Source organism: Parus major, chromosome 26 (assembly GCF_001522545.3).
Source record: "Parus major isolate Abel chromosome 26, Parus_major1.1, whole genome shotgun sequence".
Taxonomy (NCBI): domain Eukaryota; kingdom Metazoa; phylum Chordata; class Aves; order Passeriformes; family Paridae; genus Parus; species Parus major.
The window spans coordinates 823,690-841,351 of NC_031795.1; the positions used below are offsets into that span (position 1 = coordinate 823,690).

The following is a 17,662-nucleotide window of genomic DNA, read 5'->3' on the forward strand; positions in this document are numbered from 1 at the left end:
AGGGCCAGCCCAGCTCCTCAGCTGTGGGTTCAGAGCTGCTCCCACCCCAGGGCGCACATTCCCAGTCCTGGGGGTCGCTCGCAGCCCCCTGTCCCCGTGCCAGCCCCTTTCCCCCGGCAGCGGGCGGGGGCCGTGCGGGCTCGGCTGCGGCACTGCATTGCAGTCCTGCTCCGGCTCCGCTGCCTTCTTTTTTTTTTTTTCTTTTCATTCCTTTTGCATTTTTTTCCCCTCCTCTGCAAGTTGCGGCAGCCGCTGGCGAGGGGCCGAGCGGGAGGTGCGGCTGGGAAGGGAGCTCGGCCCCCCGAAATCCCCACCGCACCCCCAAACCCCGCTGGGCTGCCCCTGCCGAGGACTCGCTGCGGTTCTTCAAGTTTCCTCTTTATTCTCGCCTGCTTTGGAGTTGTTGCCCGCCACCCCCTACTGCTCCCCTTCACTCCCCGGCCAAGATCGCAGGTTAGGGACATAAAGAAAATATGGGGGTTATAATTAACCATTTCTATCAGTCCTTGGCCGAAGAACAAGCGTGGCTTAAGGCATCACAAATAAATATACTGGTTAGGAAGGGGGTCCTTGCTGCCTTGCTGGTCCCTGGGGATCCCCCAGCCCCTCCCTGGGGTTCAGCACCCGAGGTGAGGCTGACGGGAATGGTAGGACCAACTGCACTCCTCCCCCAAAAAAAAACCACCAGGTGCTCCCCCAAAAAACCCACCAGGTGCCCCCCCAAAAAACCCACCAGGTGCCCCCCCTGGAGCAGGGCAGGGTGGGCTTCAGCCAGGCAGAGACCCCACGGGGCAGAAGGTGGGGAGGGTGGCACATCACCCATGCACCTCCATGACACTGTCCCCACAGCCCCCCAGCTGCCACCTCTGCCCCCAAAGGGCTTTCTTTATCTTGTTCCAGCTCCCGAGTGTGTAACCCTGAATCCCACCAAACCCACCACCCTCACGGTGCATTTCTCCCCTAATGCAGCCCCCTGCAGCCCCCAGTGCCTCATCCTGCACTCCTCAGTGCAGCACCCCCACATCCCAGAGGACATCACATATCCTGTGCCTGCAGCAGCTTCCCAGGCCCCCTAACACATCACCCCAGCCCCACTTCATGCACGCACTGCACCACCCTCAGAGCCCCTAAAACCCTTCTGCATTACCCTGTACCCCCTCAGGCAGTAACCCCAGCTGCAAACATCTGGCCTGGAAGGAGCCTCCACGGGTATCCAGAGAACTCCCTCCAGGCTCAGTCCCCAAACTCGCCCCAGGTCCGCCCCCCACCCCGTTAAAGCTGATACTGAACCCCGAGAAACTGCACTGTGCTCCAAACCAGCCCTTGCTGGTGTAAAGCTGCCTGGCTCCATCGCTGATTTTAGGGAGCAGAGGGGATGTGTGTGTTCCCTTCCCTTTCACATATTCCATTTGGTGCATTCCATTTGCCAGCAGCACCCCAAGGTCTGGCAGGATGAAATCCCAGGAGGGAACCAGCGATCCCATCCCCATCCATCATCCCCAGGGCATTCCCTGTACACAGAAAAGCAGTTTAGACAGTGAAAAATCCCCTTCCTGAGCCCTTCATCCCTCCTCCACCTCCTCCATCACACTCCATCCCAGTGAACCGCCCCCACCCACCCTGCTGCAGCACTTGGCACAAAAAAGGGGATTTGGGGTTTGTCCAGAGCTGGTCCCATCACGGGTATCCACTGCCCCAGCAGCACTCCCTGCCTGGGTGGGATGAAGAAGGGTAGAGGGGGGGATTCACTGTTTGGAGGGCTTTGAGGACCATGTGGGGAAAAGCAGGAAATCAATGGGAAGTCGGTCTCATCAGCCAGGATGATCTGCAAAGGACCAGGATAAGAATTTGGAGAAGGACTGGGATGTCCCTGGACACGGCAGCACCCAGGGAGCTCAGTCCCCATCAAGGGAGGGCTCCTGGGGAGTCCAGCTGCTCCTCTGCAGGGGCAGAAGGAACCTCCCCCTTCCAGGAAGGTGAAGGCTGCGGGGATGATGGAGAGCAGGAACAGCAACAAATGAAGATTAATGAGGCTGAGGCAGCAATTAGCAGCAGCCGGCGCTGACCGAGCATGGGCTGGGTGTGAGCAGATGGGGACGGGGGTCCCAACCCCGGCCCCCAGCCCAGGGGGATGAAGTGTCCCAGGGAGAGCCCGGTCTGGGGGAGGCTCGTTAGCTAATGAAGGCCCAGAGTGATGCGTTATTGCTCCTTTACAGGATGGCAAAGCCAGGTCAGAGCTGTCCTGCTGGGATGGAGATGTGGGACCCCCCCAGACCTCCACGAATGAGGAGCAGACCCCAAAACTGTGCTGCCGTGTGGACAAGCTTGGGCTTGGATGACCGTGAATGAAAATCCCGAGCCAATTTCAAGGCAAGACCTCTCCCACCCCAATGCCAGTGGGAACTCTGGGCACTACAGAGCCCGCACAATCCTGCAGTGCAGCCCGGGGGCAAGCAGAGATTTCATAGCACAGCTGAGATATTTGCCAGTGCCACATCTGGATTTTGATGCCAGCAGGTGTTTTGCTTCTGGGGTCAGGAGCACAAGAGCTGGAGGGGGAGATCCCAGCCCTGGCGGATCCTCTGGCACAATTGCCTGGGCATTGCGGCCGTTCCCAGCGCTCCCATCGCTCCGGAGAGGGACACCGAGCCGACACGCCGGAGCTTCAGCTCACAGCGGTCGGGCAGGACACTCTAATTAAGGAAAAAACATGGCTTGGCTTCTAATGGTCATTTAATTAACACAGAATTCCTGGCAAGGGATGTGTGAAGGCATTAGACCAAAGGAGGGGAGGGGTGCTGGGTGGGGAGGTGCTGCAGGACCCTGGGGCAAAGGGGACACTGCAACAGCCCCACAAACCCTGGCATCTCATCCCTGTTCCCCAGCACAGCAACATCAGCGATGCCAGCTCAGACCCTCAGCAGCCAGAATGGTGGGGAAGCCCTCGGGATCCTCCCCACACTCCTACCCTGATCCACGTGCTGAGGGCAAGGGGAGTCTCTGCTCCCACAGCTCCACACTTTTCAGGGGAGGGTATTCCTACAGCTGAGGGGTGATGGGGTGAGGATACTCCAGTAGCAGGTGGCACCACAGGACCTGAGCTGCAGCGACATCACCCTCACAGAGACACGTTTTCCCGTCCCCAAACACATGTATGAGCTGCTGGCCAGACACCCCCACCTTTCAAGGGAAACTGAGGCACAGCATGGGAAGCAGCGCCCTGAGAGAGGAAATCCCTGAGCAGGGCTGAAGCTCAGCATTCCCCCAGCTCTGAGTGGGCCAATGTTAGCCACCGGACTGTGATCCCCAGCACTGCTCCCCATCCAGCAGCATCTCTGGATGGGACCAGAGCTGGCCAGCACCCTCCTCCCCAGCATGGCACACTCCACTCATGGCCTCATCACCCTCCAGCTCCTGGCTCAGCTAATTAAAAATAACAACTTGCTGGGGTTCAGCAGCCCCAGCCACAGGCTCTGCCCCAGGGATGAATAATTCAAGGAGGGCACCACGCTGCACAGCTTGGGAGCTCCTGCCTCACTGCCCCACAGCCGGAATCTGGGCTCCTCATCACGGAGCACTTGGCCTCCAGGAAGGAAACTCAGCTCCCACTTCATGAGGTTAAATAAAAAATTAAAAACTGATGGTGGTTTCACAGCCAGTGCCTGCCTATGAGAGAGGATCTGCGTTACAGCAAAACCAAGCGAGGTGTAGCAGTAAATGCAGCCTTAAGGCAGCCTTTGTCCATCATTTGGACTCCAGATTGATGACTTCTGGTGTTCCCAAGCCAAACCATCGGCTCCTGCTGCCAGAAGTCTCCACTGGATGGACGCCTAAAGGTCAGTGTGGGGAAGGGATGTTCCCACCCTGCTCTGCTCACTCCTGTACAACTCCTCCTGCAAAGCATCACCCCAGCCAACACCCACCAGGTATTGGGGTGCTCCTCAGCAATGGCAGAGCCCCCCAGAGCACTGTGACTCGGGGAGATGGCAGCTTTGTCCCTGCCCAGGGACACCTCTCTGCATGGGGACCACTGCTGGCACCCGCCAGCACCAGGGTGCCCAGTGAGGCAGCTCAGGGATTTTCTGTGCCTTTGCCTCTAAAATCAGAACAGCACCGAGGTGAAATGGGTGACAAGGGCAGTGACAGCCCACGATTCCAGTGCCTGCATCTCAGGAGAGAAGGAGCCACTGCTGGGCACTCAGAGCCCTGCCTGGCAGCCAGAGAATCAGAATCCCAGCTGATTCCCCAAAGCCCACTCTTTCTGGAGGGATCAGGCCCTGGCTCTGGTTTGCAGCTGCCCCAGGAGGGAGCTGAGCTGGGGCTGATGCCAGGGCTCCCGCAGGCACTGCCACGCCACTGCCACCTGATATTTGGGTGTCAACAGCCAAGGGACTGGGGAGCACCTCGTGCCCCTCTCCACCGTGGCTCTCTGTTCCCTCTGTCCCCCATCACTGCTGCACTGCTCTCATCCCACAGGAATGCTGCAGGGGCTGCAGACACCACTCACCACCAGCATTTCATCCACAGGGTTTTGGCTCGTGCCGTGTGCCACCATGGCACAGGTAGAAAAGGCAGCTGGACATGCTGGACACCAGAGTTTCCTGAGCTGTGGGGACACAGCTGTTGCCAAGGACAGCAGAGCATATGGAACATCCCACGTGGCACTGACCACTGCCACAACAATCCACCAGGCTCACTCCAGCCCCAGGCAGCACAGGCAGTCCACCCTTGGCACACAGTGCCATGAATGGCCAAAGAAGCCCCCCAGAAAAGAGGTTCCAGGTGCTGCCAGAGCCCAGCCCGCTCCCCAGCGCTGTGATGCCGTGGCAGCAGTGCCTTGCTCCGAAGGCAACACGAGAGCAGCTAAATAGGGCACCAGATGGTGATGGGCTGAGCTGCCCTGGCACTTGGAATCCACCACACAGCCAAGAGTTCCAAGTTCTGCCCTCCTGGGTGGGCATCACGCTGCCGGCACCACGGCCATGGCCCCGTGCCACGCTGATGGCTCCAGATCGGCAGGGGAGGAGAGAAAAGGAGCCAGGTCAGCTCCTGGGGAAGAGCCAGAAGAGGCTCCAGGAGCAAGCCAAGACACGGTGGATCGATGGCAGACGGGAGCAGGGAGCGCATGCCCTGTGCTGCTCCCAGGCAAGCAGACACGGGCCACCAGGGGCCATTTCCAGGGGGAGGCTCCAGGGAGATCTCCACAGCTCCCAGACAAGCATGAGGTCTTGATGGGCTGCTGTTAGAATCCAGGAAACCATCTCCCAGCCCTGGGGAGCCCCCAGCAATGCTCATCCCCCTCCTCCCTGTCAGCCTGGGCTCAGTCCCCAGGACTGGCTGCCTGTGGGAGCGATGCTGGTGCTGCTTGCCCAGCTCCAAGGCACAGAGAGCCCAGGGGCAGAGCAGAGCTCTGCGTCCCCAGGGCCATCTGGCCTTGTGGCATTGGAGGTGGCAAAGGGAATGGAGGAAGCACAATGATGGGATCAGCAAGGACACAGCACCACAGCAGCCCAGGGGATTTTCTTGTGGCACAAAGCCCCACCCAGGCCAGGACACGGGACTGACTTCCATGAATAAACCTCGTGCAGATGGAGAAATGTCACTGGGAGAGCCGTGAGCGCAGCTGGGGTGATGAGCACAGCCCCTGAACACCACAAGGGGATCCTCTGTCCCTGCCCATCCCCTCTGAACTGCATCTCCGTGTGACTCCAAGTGTTTTGTCGGCACAAGCACAACAGCACACACTTTGACACTTTCACACTTTCACAGCTGCACAGAGGAGCTGCCCCACCCGATGCATCCTGGAGAAGGTTTTTCCTCCCCTGGAAAAACCTGACGAGCCCAGCTGTAAAGCACCCTGGTTCCTGAACTGCTGCCCTTGCAGTTGTGCTACCCCATCGCTTCCACGGCCACCCCCTCCAGGAGGTCTCTGCTGGGCTCAGCACAGAGCACAGAGCTGGCACAGCCACACACAGCTCACTGCGGCAGCAGGCAGTGCCTGTGCCAGGCTGCTGCATGGCCACAGTGGGCACAAGCCAGCCTCTTCATCCCACCACTAACCCAGCTCTGCCAGGCCTCATTTCCAGGAGAAAACCCTGAGACTCCCCTGGGAGCAGAGCAAGACAGCAAGAGCCCACAGGGAGTCCATGTGCTTGTAAATCCACGCGTGGCTCTGAAATTTGGGGTTGTTTTTTCCCTTGAATCCTCTGCTTGAGGCCAGAGGGAGCTGTGGTGCCACTTGGGTCTCCCTAAAACCAGCAGCCCTGAGTCCCAGCACGTCCCCAGGTACACCCTGTGTCCTGCAGGAGAAGGTAGGAGGCATCACCCTGGGATGATGCCGAGCAGTTTGGAGGCTGATCCCACCTCCAGAGTGTTTTGGTGGAATTGCTGTGGTGTGAGGCACCCCATGAGGCTCAAAGGAGTCAGGGATGCCTCATCCCACAGCAGCACTACCAGAATGTCAGCTGCCAGATCAGCCCTGCTGATCCCAAACCAGCCTGGCATGCAGGTGCTATCTTGGGCATCCTCACATACTCCCAATCCCCACGGCTTCAGCCTTGGCCAGGAGCAGCTCCCCGGGTGCCTGGCAGCAGGACAGGCCCCCCAGGCCACCCCCAGCTCAGCACAGACTCAGAGCTTGGGCTACCCCATGGCATCCCACAGCACTCACCTACACCTCGTGCCACAAGCACCCACTTTGCCCCAGTGTCCCCATATCCCCAGGGATGCACAAGCTCAGAGTCCACATCTGCTGCACCCTGCAGGGCTGGGAAAAACTGGGGAACATGAAACACCCTGGATTAACTAAAACACACCAACTTTCCTTAAGATGAGCAAGGAGAAGGACACCCTGACAGTGCCAGAAGTGCCTTCCAGGCCAGTGGGGCCACAAGCAGCCAGTGGGGATGGGTTTGGTTCGGCAATCAGACAACTGCAGTGTGGGAGAGTGGGATGTGGCTCTAGACAGCAGCAATTTGCCACTTGTACTGCCAGAGCTGGCTGCAGTCACCCCTTCCAAAGCACCAGCACCAGCACAGCCATCCCAGGGGGACAGGGAGCTCTGCCAGACTCTGATGCTGACCAGCAGCTAAACTCAGGAACAACACAATTCCTACTCCAAACACCAGAGCTGATGGAACATCACAACTTCCAGCATGCGGGTGGAATGGAGCAGATGGCCCCACTGGGATGTGTCAGCCCCAAACTCAGCAGGAAACACCAGAATTCCACACCCCAGGGCTGACAGGAACGGGCCAGCACCATCCCCAGCTGCAGGATCACACCAGTTTTGGGCATTCAGATTCCAGACGCACGCTGCCTAATTTATGGTTTAATTAATAAATGGGGAATTATGCCGAGTTTATCCAATACTTTTGGATGCGTGATGTTATCAAAATCCCATTACTGATGAAGGAAGGCATGAAAAGCAAAATTAGCTTTGGCATCTGAAACAGTTTGGTCAATGCAATAACACAATTATTAGGGCTAATAATCAAAGAGCCCTTTGGGGAATGCAGGCTCACGCAGGAGCCGGGGAAGAGCGGGATGTTCATCCAGGAGGGAAAGGCCAACCGCAGCCAAGGGCAAAAGCATTTTGCACTTATTGGCAGCTCCAGATAACTGGCACAGGGAAGGTGCTGGTGGCCACCAGGCTGAGGAGGAGCTGCACTGCTGGGAGCAGGGAATTAAAAAATACAGGATTTTAAAGCGGTGGGCACTGGGTCCCATCTGTACACTGGGCATTGTTCCTGCTGGAGGACATCACGGCTGCCAGCTCGCAGCTCCCTGCGCAGCCCGGGGAAGGAGAAACTCCAGTCATAACGAGGAGCCGCAGTCATCCGACTCACAGAGCTGGGACTCTGCCAAAACCATGGTGAACTGGAGGAAGGACCTGCGGGGGAGCGGGAGTCCCAGCTCACTTCAGTGGCCTCTAGCTCTCGCCCAGTGGCCATCCCTGGGGCTCATGGAGCAGGAGGCAGCTCCCACGGGACCAGTCGGCATCAAATGCCACGGTGGCTGTGTTTGGAAACCCCCTCCCCACCCTATCTATAATATATATCCATGTACATGTATGAGCGTCTGTAAGACTGGATTTGTGTGTCCTCCCTCCTCTGGGACCGCGGGCGCTGGAGCAGCGGGGTGCAGAGCCAGGGCGGCCGGCAGCGATGCAGCGCAGCCATCACCGGGCTCATGGCAGGGAGGGACTTGTTGTCACCCTGCAGAACCGGGGGCACCGGGGCTTCAGGCTGGCTCCCAGCAAGCGAGGCAGCGGTGCTCACCACGGGAGGCCAGGCACGGTGCCAGGGGCTCGGGCAAGGTCAGACCCATTCCTGCACTACACCCACAAGCAAGGAGGAGAAGCGGCATCGCTCCGAGAGGCGTTTGGGTTTGGGGGTGCTTTGCCGGCTTGTGCTGCTCTCGAGCAGCACAGGCGACCCCCACTGCCACTGCTGGCCTCGATGACCTTGGGTGCATCACCTCCCCTCGATGCCTCACACTCCCCCTGCGCACAGAGCCCCGCTCCCTCCCACCCAAACCCTGCGGCCAAACGCACCCGCGGGCAGCGAGGGCGCGGAGCCCCGGGGATACCCCAGGGCTGCCCCGGGGGTCCGGAAACCCTCGGCAGCGTGGGCCAGAGGCTCTGTGCTAGCGAGGAATAATGCAGCAGGCTGGAGACTCCTGCCGGTGGCTGCGCTGCCGCTCGGTGCGTGCAGGAGTAACACACCGCTGCAGCAGCACCTCGCGTAGCAGCCAGCCTGCGCTCAGGACTGAAGTTTTGCTGCAGCAGAGGAGCAGGCGGGGAGTCCAGCAGCGCCCTGCAGCTCCACAGCGGCCGAGGCTGTGCTGTCGGACACTCTGCAGTGGGTGCCACCCCGCAGCACTCCGGCCGCTCTCACCCGGAGCACAGAGCGCTGCGCCAAGGACCGCCCGTGCAGAGAGCAAGAGGTACTGATACAGTTCGGAAACCACGAAGCAATGGGTGACACCGCCTCGTGTCTCCCCGTCTCTGTGCCACAGTCACCTTGCAACGCTGCCTGTCCCCTGCGCAATTTGCAGAGCTCCTTTGGGATCACTCTTTAAAACTAGGCTGAGGGGAGCAGCGATGTGCTGGGCACAGCGAGGGCTGCGGCACCCCGGTGTGACATCCCCGGTGTGACATCCCCGGTGTGACATCCCCGGTGCTGGACCGAACCTCTCTGCACGGCTGCACCCTGACGGCACCCAGCCAGCGCAGGGAGTGCAGGAGAATCCCGGACATGGTGTAGCCACGGCGGGGGAATCCAGACGAAGGGTCTGTCTGGAGCTGGCTCCTGGCCAGGCCGCTACGAAGAAGCCGACAGTGCAGCGGGGCTTGTGGCTGCCCCGGCTGGGGCCACGGCGCTCCCCGGGTTCCCAGCAGCAGGGTGGGTTCCCCGCAGTGCTGCGGGAACGGCCCCGCGCCCCCGCCGCTCCCGGGGCCAGCACCCCAAGGGCACCAATTGTCGGGCATCCGCAGGAATGAGGAGCTGGAGCATCCCGCAGCGCCCAGAGGGCACCTTTGACCCGGCGGCACCGCGCGGCATCCCCGGGGCGGCCCCGCATTCCCAGGGGGCTCTCACGCCTTCGGGAGGGTCCCCACACCTCTGTGTGCTCCCCACCAGTTCCGCAGCCTCCTGCACCACTGGCCGCCCCCCTCTCCATCCCTCCAGGCTCCGTCCCCAGCCGTATTCTGGGCACAGCCCCCCACGGGCAGCTCTGGGACCCGTGTCCCGGGATGGGTTCCCAGAAAAAGCGCAGGTCCCTGCCGCGCTCCCAGCACCGGGACACGGCGAGGTGCCAGGTGCCCGCGGCGAGTACTCCATCCCACCCCACGGCGGATGATCGCGCCTCGGGCGACGGCGCCGGGACGGGGTCGGCGAGAGCTCGGGTGGCCCCGTCCCGCAAAGCCCTCGCCGCTGCGGCACCGGGGGAAACTTCGGTGGGAGTGCGGGCGGACACTTACCGACCGGGGCGGCGGGCGGGAGCGGTCCGGTGCGGTCCGTGCGGTCCGGTGCGGTCCGGTGCGGTCCGGTGTGGTGCGGTGCGGTCTGTGCGGTTCGGTCCGGTTCGGTGCGGTTCGGTGCGGTCTGTGTGGTTCGGTGCGGTCCGTGCGGTCCGGTTCGGTGCCGTCCGGTTCGGTGCGGTCCGGTGCGGTTCGGTTCGGTGCGGTCCGTGCGGTCGGAGCTGTCCGGGCGGGCGGGGAGGGGAGCGGGCGGTGCGGGCGGTGCGGGGCGGGCGGCGGGACCTGCGCGGCGCTGCGGCAGCCCCGGCCCCTCCGGGCTCGCGTGCGGCGGCTCCGGGAGGCTCCGCCCGGCACCGGGAGGCTCCGCCCGCGGCCCCGCCCGCGCACCTCGGCCCGCCCGGTCCCCCCGGGGGCGCGCACCGGGGCTCGTGCGGGAGCGGCACCGGGAACGCCATCGGGACACCTCGTACCTGTCACCGGGCACCCCATGGGGTCACCTCACACCGAGCACTTCACATCAGCACCGAGCACGGGCACCGCGCATCGGGGTCACCTCACACACGCACAGCTCTGGCACCTGGCCCTGACACCGAGGACTGCCATCCTCATACCAGGGACTAACAGTGGTCACCAACACCCAACACTTCACATCGATCACCTCGCACTGGTCACGCACACCGGTCACTTCTCACCAGTGACCTTGCCCGGTCACCCACCAGTCACCGGTCACCCACCACTGCCATCCCAGCCAGGTCCCTGCTGCGGCCACAGGAGAGACACAGGAGCAGCTGTGGTGGGGGCACCTCCACCGTGCCTCCCCCAGGTCCAGAGGGCTCCTGGGAACCCAGCTTTGGTTTTAGAGCCAATACATCAGGAAAAAGCCGACAGGATTCAAGTGAGGAGCCCGGGTGGGACAGTGGAGGGAGAGTTTTGGCCCTGCTGTGGGACCCCCTTCCTATCCACGGAGTCTCCAGTGGGAAAGGGAGCCCTTGGACACTCCTTACTCCCCATACATGAGCCGAGGACAGGGACCCTGTGGGTTCACCCCAAACCACTCCAGCTGAGGGTCTTCCACCTCCATTCCAGCAGCCCCTGGTCCCAGCGTCGCAGTCAGAGCATCTGAGCTTCACAGGGAGGTGACCGGCTGCTCCAGCCAGGGACACGCTGAAGAGGGACCTGCACGGGATCCCGAGGTCCCAGCCCAGCTGGGAGCTGCATCACCCAAAACCTCTGCACACCCCAGTTTTACTGCAGCAAAACCCCATCGCAGCCTTGCACCTGTCCCCGACACACATCACAGAGACAAACATGAGCTCCCACGGACACTGCGGGCAGGGGAAGGGTCCTGCATGGATCATATCCCCACTACAGCACCTAGGGCTGCTGGTTGCCCTAATCCAAGGGACCCTCCCCTTCTTATCACCCTTGAAAAGGGTGGCTGAGTGTTCCCAAACGCAGGAGTCCGTCTGGAATTGAAGCGTCAGCATAATCCCCGTGAGGTCCTTCTGCATCTCCTCCTCTCCTCATGGCTCGGACCGATTCCTCTGGCTCTGAGCCCTGGCAATTCCCGTAGTCACGATGTGTGGGACCCTTCCTCTTCTCCCCTGCCTCTTCTCCCTTCTCCTCTCCCTCCTGCCTGCTCTGCTGCCTCCACAGGGCGTGCAGTGAGCGCAGGTCGGGGTGCAAGCACAGGGAACATCTCTGCGGACGAGCTCCCGCTCCGGGACCGCACCCAACGGAGCGGACTGGAGTGAACTCGCCCTGCGGGAGGAACCGGAGCCGATGGGAAGAGCCCTCTCCTGGCCCCGAATCCGCCACTGCAGCCTCTTACAGCTCATCGCCATCCCGTAATTAATTAACGGCTCCCGAAGCATCTGTCCCCGCTCCATCATCGCTCTCCGGAGGGGAAAACAGATTTGGAGAAGCCGCGGGAGGATCAGGCTCGCCCTGCCTGCTTCAGCCTCCAGCCGTGCTCTGCACAGGGGACAGTGTCCGACCTCTGTCCCCTGGGCTGATGTGGCATCTGTCACCATCGTGTCCTTTCAAACGGGAGATCAGATCGGACCTGGTGAGGCAAGAGGGGCCCTGGGAATGCCCACCCACCCCGAGCCCTCCGTCCCCCCTGCTCACCCCAGGTAGGACCTGTCTCTCGTGCCCCAGGAAAGGGACCTCCTGCTTTCCATGTCCTGAACAGTAATGATTCCAAATCAGGACCATTTCTGCCCACCCCAGACTTCGCAGGAGCGTGGCCTTGGGAGAGAGGTCCCCAGTCCCTAAAACTGCTCCTAACACCCTGCAAAACTGCTAAGATTCCAACCCAGGAACATTTCTACTAAGGCTCTCTTCCCAGATTTTGCAGGAAGGCAACTACCAAGTACAGGGGTAGATGCTTTGAGGGCTTGAGCTCCTCTGCTCTGGAAAGATGGGGAATGTTCAGCCTGGACAGAAGGCCCTGGGGAGAACTTAGAGCCCCTCCCAATGCCTAAAAGGGCTCCAGGAGAGCTGGAGAGGGACTTTGGGCAAGGGCCTGGAGGGACAGGACAAGGGGGAATGGCTCCAAACTGCCAGAGGGCAGGGGTAGGTGGGATATTGTGAAGGAAATCTTGGCAGTGAGGGTGGGGAGCCCAGAGCTGTGGCCACCCCATCCCTGGAAGTGTCCAAGGCCAGGGGCTTGGAGCAACCTGGGCTAGTGCAAGGTGTCCCCTCCAAGCCAAACCCATGATTCTATGATGTGCACAACTGCCCTCCCCTCTGCCACACAGGAAGAGCTGCAGACACAGGACCAGGAGCCGACAGTACAGGAGATCACTTTATTGAATCCAATGGTGTTAGACAGACGACTGAGAAGAGACATGCCAGTTGGTGCGGGCAGTGTGGGCAGCAGGAGCTGACTTGGTGCAGGGCTGGATTTGTTTCTGTCTTTTCAGAATATCCTCAAGCCTTTTCCTGGCTTCCTTTTATGTTCCTTTTAAAATTTCTTTGAAGTAAAAACAACTAATCGTGGAAAGAGTCCAGATGGTGTTTGTTTGTTCCCTATGATTGTTCCCGCAGCTATGTACAACGTGGGGCTGGGTCTCAACATCAGGTATAAAATGGAGCGAGTTTACAAACGTGGAGGTTGCAAGGAAAAAAGCAAAAACAGACAGGCTAGAGCAGTAGAAATCTGGACCAAAATCTTAAAGAGAAATTTAAAAAGTGCTATAAAACCCCTTGGCAGGAATACCATGCAGTTAAGAAACACAAAACTCAGTCAATTACACAGATAATCTAGAACAGGAATTTGTCCATTTCATCTTTTATTTAATTAAAAAAAGGTTGTTTGTGTTTAATAGAAAAAAGCTAAAATTGTAAGGTTCAGGCCACCAGGCAGCAGCAGCTCGAGGGGGCAGGAGGGTGAGGCGCTGCATCGCCCACCTCCAGCCCCTCAGGGGGACTCCCAGGGACTATGTGCACCTTTGGGGGTAACTCAGCACCTCTGCAGGTGGCAGAGACCCTTGTGGGGTGACAGGCACCTTTGGGGGTGGTGGGCACCCTTGGAGGTGGCAGGAGGATGAGTTAGTGCAATCCTTGGAGCCCTTCCCTGGGAACAGAGGGGCTCAGCCCACAGCCAGGGGTTGGTCCCCAGACAGCTGCCAGCCCTGGGGACATGAGGTGTAAGCCAGGAGGAATCCACCAGGACCTGGCCCCTCCAGCCAGCCAAGCTCCCCACCATGCCAGTGCCAGGGCCCACCTGCTGGCATGGCCCTTCTCCTTCCCTGGGAGGTTCCTCCTGGATCACACCCCCAGCAGCCGGAGGTGATGGGATGAGAGGCAGCCCCGATAGTTTGGTCCAGATTTGGGTGGGTCCCTGGAGGTGTCAGAAAAGAAATTTCAGGCAAGGCTGCCCCTCCTCCCATGGGACTCCTCAGGGCACCTGGGCACAGGACAGCCCCCAAAGGTGCATCAGTCCCTTCCCACCCTGGGCACCGCAGTCCCAGGGAGGGTGTGAGGGGCTGGAGGGGACAGCTGGGTCCCCACTGCTGACCTCGAGTGGCTGCTGGGCTGGAGTCTCATACAATCAGAAAAGAAGTCAGCACAGCACAGTCATCACAGAGTACAAAAAAACCCAAAACCAGGGCCAGGGCGCAGGGCCAGGCCCTCCCAACCCACACAGGGTGTTCCACGACAGATCTATGTACAGCGAGTCCTCGAGGGCAGCAACACAAGAGAAGGCGAACAGAGAGCCCTAATGCCCAAGCCAGCATGGGGAGGAGATCCCAGAGATCCCCGTGGGAAGGGGCCAGGCTGGCCGGCCCCACAGGCAGCAGGAGGCTGTGGGACAGACGGAGAAGTGGGAGAAGTCAGCACCATGGGGCGGCGGGGCAGGACACACCGGCCAACAGCACCGAGGGCAGAGGGGGCAGCAGCCTCCGAGGGCACTGCAGGAGATGCCCGTTCCAGAGGGGTGTCAGGGGTCCCTGAAGGCCACACCAGCCATGGCACAGGGGGCTGAGGTGACCCAGTCCCCAGCCTGGCAGAGTTTGGGGACAGGGTGGGCTCAGCTGGTCTGGCCCTGGGGTCACCCCTCCTCCTATGTCTCTCCAGGGCCCCAGATGAATGTGAGGGCTGATCTGGAGGGCAGGAGGGGGCCCCCAGAACACAAGTGGGCACAGGAGAAGACAGGGCACCCCACAGCCATGGCTGGGGACAGCATGTCCCAGCTTGGACAGTGCCAGCACCATCATTCCATCCCAGCCAAGCTGGCTTTAAGGACAGAGGACACTGGAGCTGGAGCAGGCTGTGACAACATTTATCCCAAGCCCCACGTGCCCCCTCCCCGCATGGCCAGGGATTAAGGCACCATGGCAGCACTGGGGCTGACCCTCTCCATGGAGTCTTTTTCCAGGATTTTCCTCTCCATGGAGTCTTTTTCCAGGATTGCCTTTTGACAATGCGGGATAAGGCCAGGAGGCAGCCCCAGGTGCCCCCAGAGCACCAACACAGACCCTGCCAGGCTGCAGGAAGGCACAGGGCCAGGGGGAGCAGGCAGCATGAGGAGCAACCCCAGGCTCATTGACCCACAGCCCCAGGCCTGGCAGCACCAAGGGGATGGGAGGTTGGTTGGGACCCCTCACCAAGGGCACAGGGACGGCATCCAGCTGCCCAAGGATGGGGCAGCAGCAGCAGCCTCCCCATGCCCCAGTACCTCAGGGAGGGGATGCCCTGTATTAGCCCAGCCTGGTGGGAGACACCAGCCCGATGCCCTGTGCCTTTGAGGAGGAGGGAGTTGCCATGTGAGAGGCTCTGGGGGCCTCCTGCTGCCACCCACCTCCACACTGGCCTCCAAGTCCCACCTCAGCCAACCTGTGCAGCCCCAGGAGGTGGGTTCAGGGACTGGAGATTGTCCAGTAAGCACCAGTTTTGTGACAGAGGTGGTTTGAATGGTGAAACCAACAGCTGCAAAAGAAACCAAAGGGGAAGGGCACTGCTGCCAGGGAAGCAGTAGGCACCAGGCCACAGGCTCCAGGCCCGGAGAGCGAAGAACCAGAACAAAAAAAGGGACCAAAGCAAAGTCTGGACTCGGCCAAAGGAAAAGGGGAGGGGGGAAACTAAATAAAATAACCAAAGCAGGGTTTTTGGGCTGTCCTGGTCACACAGCTGCTGTGCAGGTGGAACAGGGAATGCACAGAGAGCAGCGAGAGCCACGCTCCCCTTGGCTGGCACGGGCTGTGAACTCCACAGTGGAGGCTCTCGTGGCTTTGCCCAGCAGCAGCAGAGGGAGCTGGAGCCCTTCATGCCCATGTGCTCATCCTGCAGCCTCAGCTCCTCCTGTGCCCCAGCTGTGGCCCAGGTGGCTCCCGCGGGGTCCCTGCCCCACGCAGGGGCCTTCCTGCAGCTCCCAGGAGTGAGGGCTCAGCCTTGGATCCAGAGCCCAAGAGTTTGCAATAGAGACAGAAAAAACCAAGAAGAGAAACCAGGATTCTCCTACCCCCAGGGTTGGGAGGGGAGATGGCAACTCGTGCTCTTTCACAGATGAGCCAAGTTTCCCCAGGCTCCACCAGGACACGCCAGAGCCCTGCTCTTCTCCTTTTCGCCTGCTCGCCAGCCCCACGCTCCTGGATGCCAAAGGAAAAGGAGAGCAGCCCAGCAGCAGCTCCCCTCCACCTGGGCTGGCACTTCCAGGCCTCACAGAGTCGACTGCAGGTCGGGGTCCACCATGGTCTCACGGTCTGGAGACTCAATGTAGTTGGCGGCTTCCTGGAGCTTGAGCAGCATGGCCATCTGTGGGGACAGGAGTGTGGCAGGGGGACAGGAGGCCCACAGGAGACTGGGGAGGCCGCTTGGCCCTCCTTGCCCTCCCAAACCAGCTTTGCTGGGATGCTCCTTAGAGGGTAAAGCAAATCCCAGATATGCTGCAAAATCCCTCCCTTGTAGCAGGCACAGCTGGAATGCTCAAGTTTCAGTGAGCCAAAGCTGGCATCACCTGTGGCAGCTGGTCAGCCTCTCCAGGTGCCACATCAGGACATGTAGGAGCACATGTGTGCCTGTCTGTGGCTCTACACGTGGACATGACCCCTCGTGGAGTGTCATGTTGTGCCCTTTCACTGGCGCATCACCGTGTGTCCTGGCACAGCCCACCCCCAGTGCCACCACCCTGCACCCACTGCTCCTCCCAGGAGCACAAAGTGTTTCTGCATCCCCAAATCAGGCTTTTCACCCTGAGAATTAACTGCTCTGCCACCAGCTCCTCCCAGCCCAGCGTACCAGGGGGTCGGAGTCCAGGGAGCTGGGCGTGGTGTCCTTCACGGTGCGCTCCTCAGGGGGGGACACGGCGCTGTGGGGCCCAATGGTGGGTGGGGGCAGGTGGTACAGCTTGGACTGGTCCTGCTGCGCTGATGGCCAGGGCAGGGTGTCCCGCACCCACTCCACGGGGTCCTCCCAGGCTGCCTTCTGCCCATGGACCTGTGGCAGGGAGCAAGTGGCAGCCACCTCCTCAGCACGTGCCAGAGCCAGCAATGAGCCCCCCAGGCCCATTGTGCTACGTCCCACAACAGCCACAGGGCACAGGGAGTGACAGAGATGTCACCTGCACCCACAGTCCCAGTGCCTCCCCTCTCCCCCAACCCATGATGGTTGTATCAGTGTTCCCACACTGGTTTGTGCTCCCACAAGTAGCACTGGCTACCTTGAGCCCATCTTTCGCCCCCTCCTGAAGGTAAGGGATGATGGAGTTGTTCCACAGGTCGATGAACCAGGTCCGGAAATCCTCAATTCCAATAGGGCAGGACAGAAAGAAGCAGGGACCTGAGGGGGGTAGATAGACAGTGGAAATGAGACCTGGGTCCCCCTCCTGCCTGAGGCTCACAGCACTAAGGTGGGCACACCTGGCTGGCAGGCTGCCCTTAGGTACAGGGACTAGGCACCACCTGCCTGCACAGCAGGCAGACTGCATCTCCCACACAAGGAAAGGGGCTGCAAAGCTCAATCTATCCTCCAAAAGCCTGGTGAGGCATGGGGGATCCACCTGGGAAAACACAGCCCCCTCCATGCCCAGGGAAGGGTGCTGGGAGGACTGGCAGCCTTGGCTGACACCCCTAGTGACAGCTCCCAAAGGAACAGAGACCACCCAGGGAAGAGCAACACTTGTGTGCATCACCCACCAGCTGTGGTCTGTGGGACTGGGAGACACAACTGGGAGAC

The 17,662-nt window shown here is 60.5% G+C and overlaps 2 protein-coding genes across 2 annotated transcripts in view; both read right to left on the minus strand.

The window, feature by feature from the left end:
• SYT2 (synaptotagmin 2) overlaps positions 1 to 10,183 on the minus strand; it is a 20,663-nt gene extending 10,480 nt beyond the window's left edge. The window contains exon 1 of the mRNA XM_015650382.3: positions 9,983 to 10,183. The gene's annotated coding sequence lies outside the window, so the exon portion shown is untranslated. The remainder of the gene's footprint in view (positions 1 to 9,982) is intronic.
• A 2,590-nt stretch (positions 10,184 to 12,773) lies between these two features.
• Positions 12,774 to 17,662, minus strand: part of NAV1 (neuron navigator 1) — a gene marked incomplete at its 5' end in the record, with an annotated part of 56,922 nt that continues 52,033 nt past the window's right edge. The window contains 3 exons of the mRNA XM_033519839.1: positions 12,774 to 16,243; positions 16,727 to 16,924; positions 17,148 to 17,266. Coding sequence (XP_033375730.1) covers positions 16,148 to 16,243; positions 16,727 to 16,924; positions 17,148 to 17,266 — 413 coding nt within the window. The remainder of the gene's footprint in view (positions 16,244 to 16,726; positions 16,925 to 17,147; positions 17,267 to 17,662) is intronic.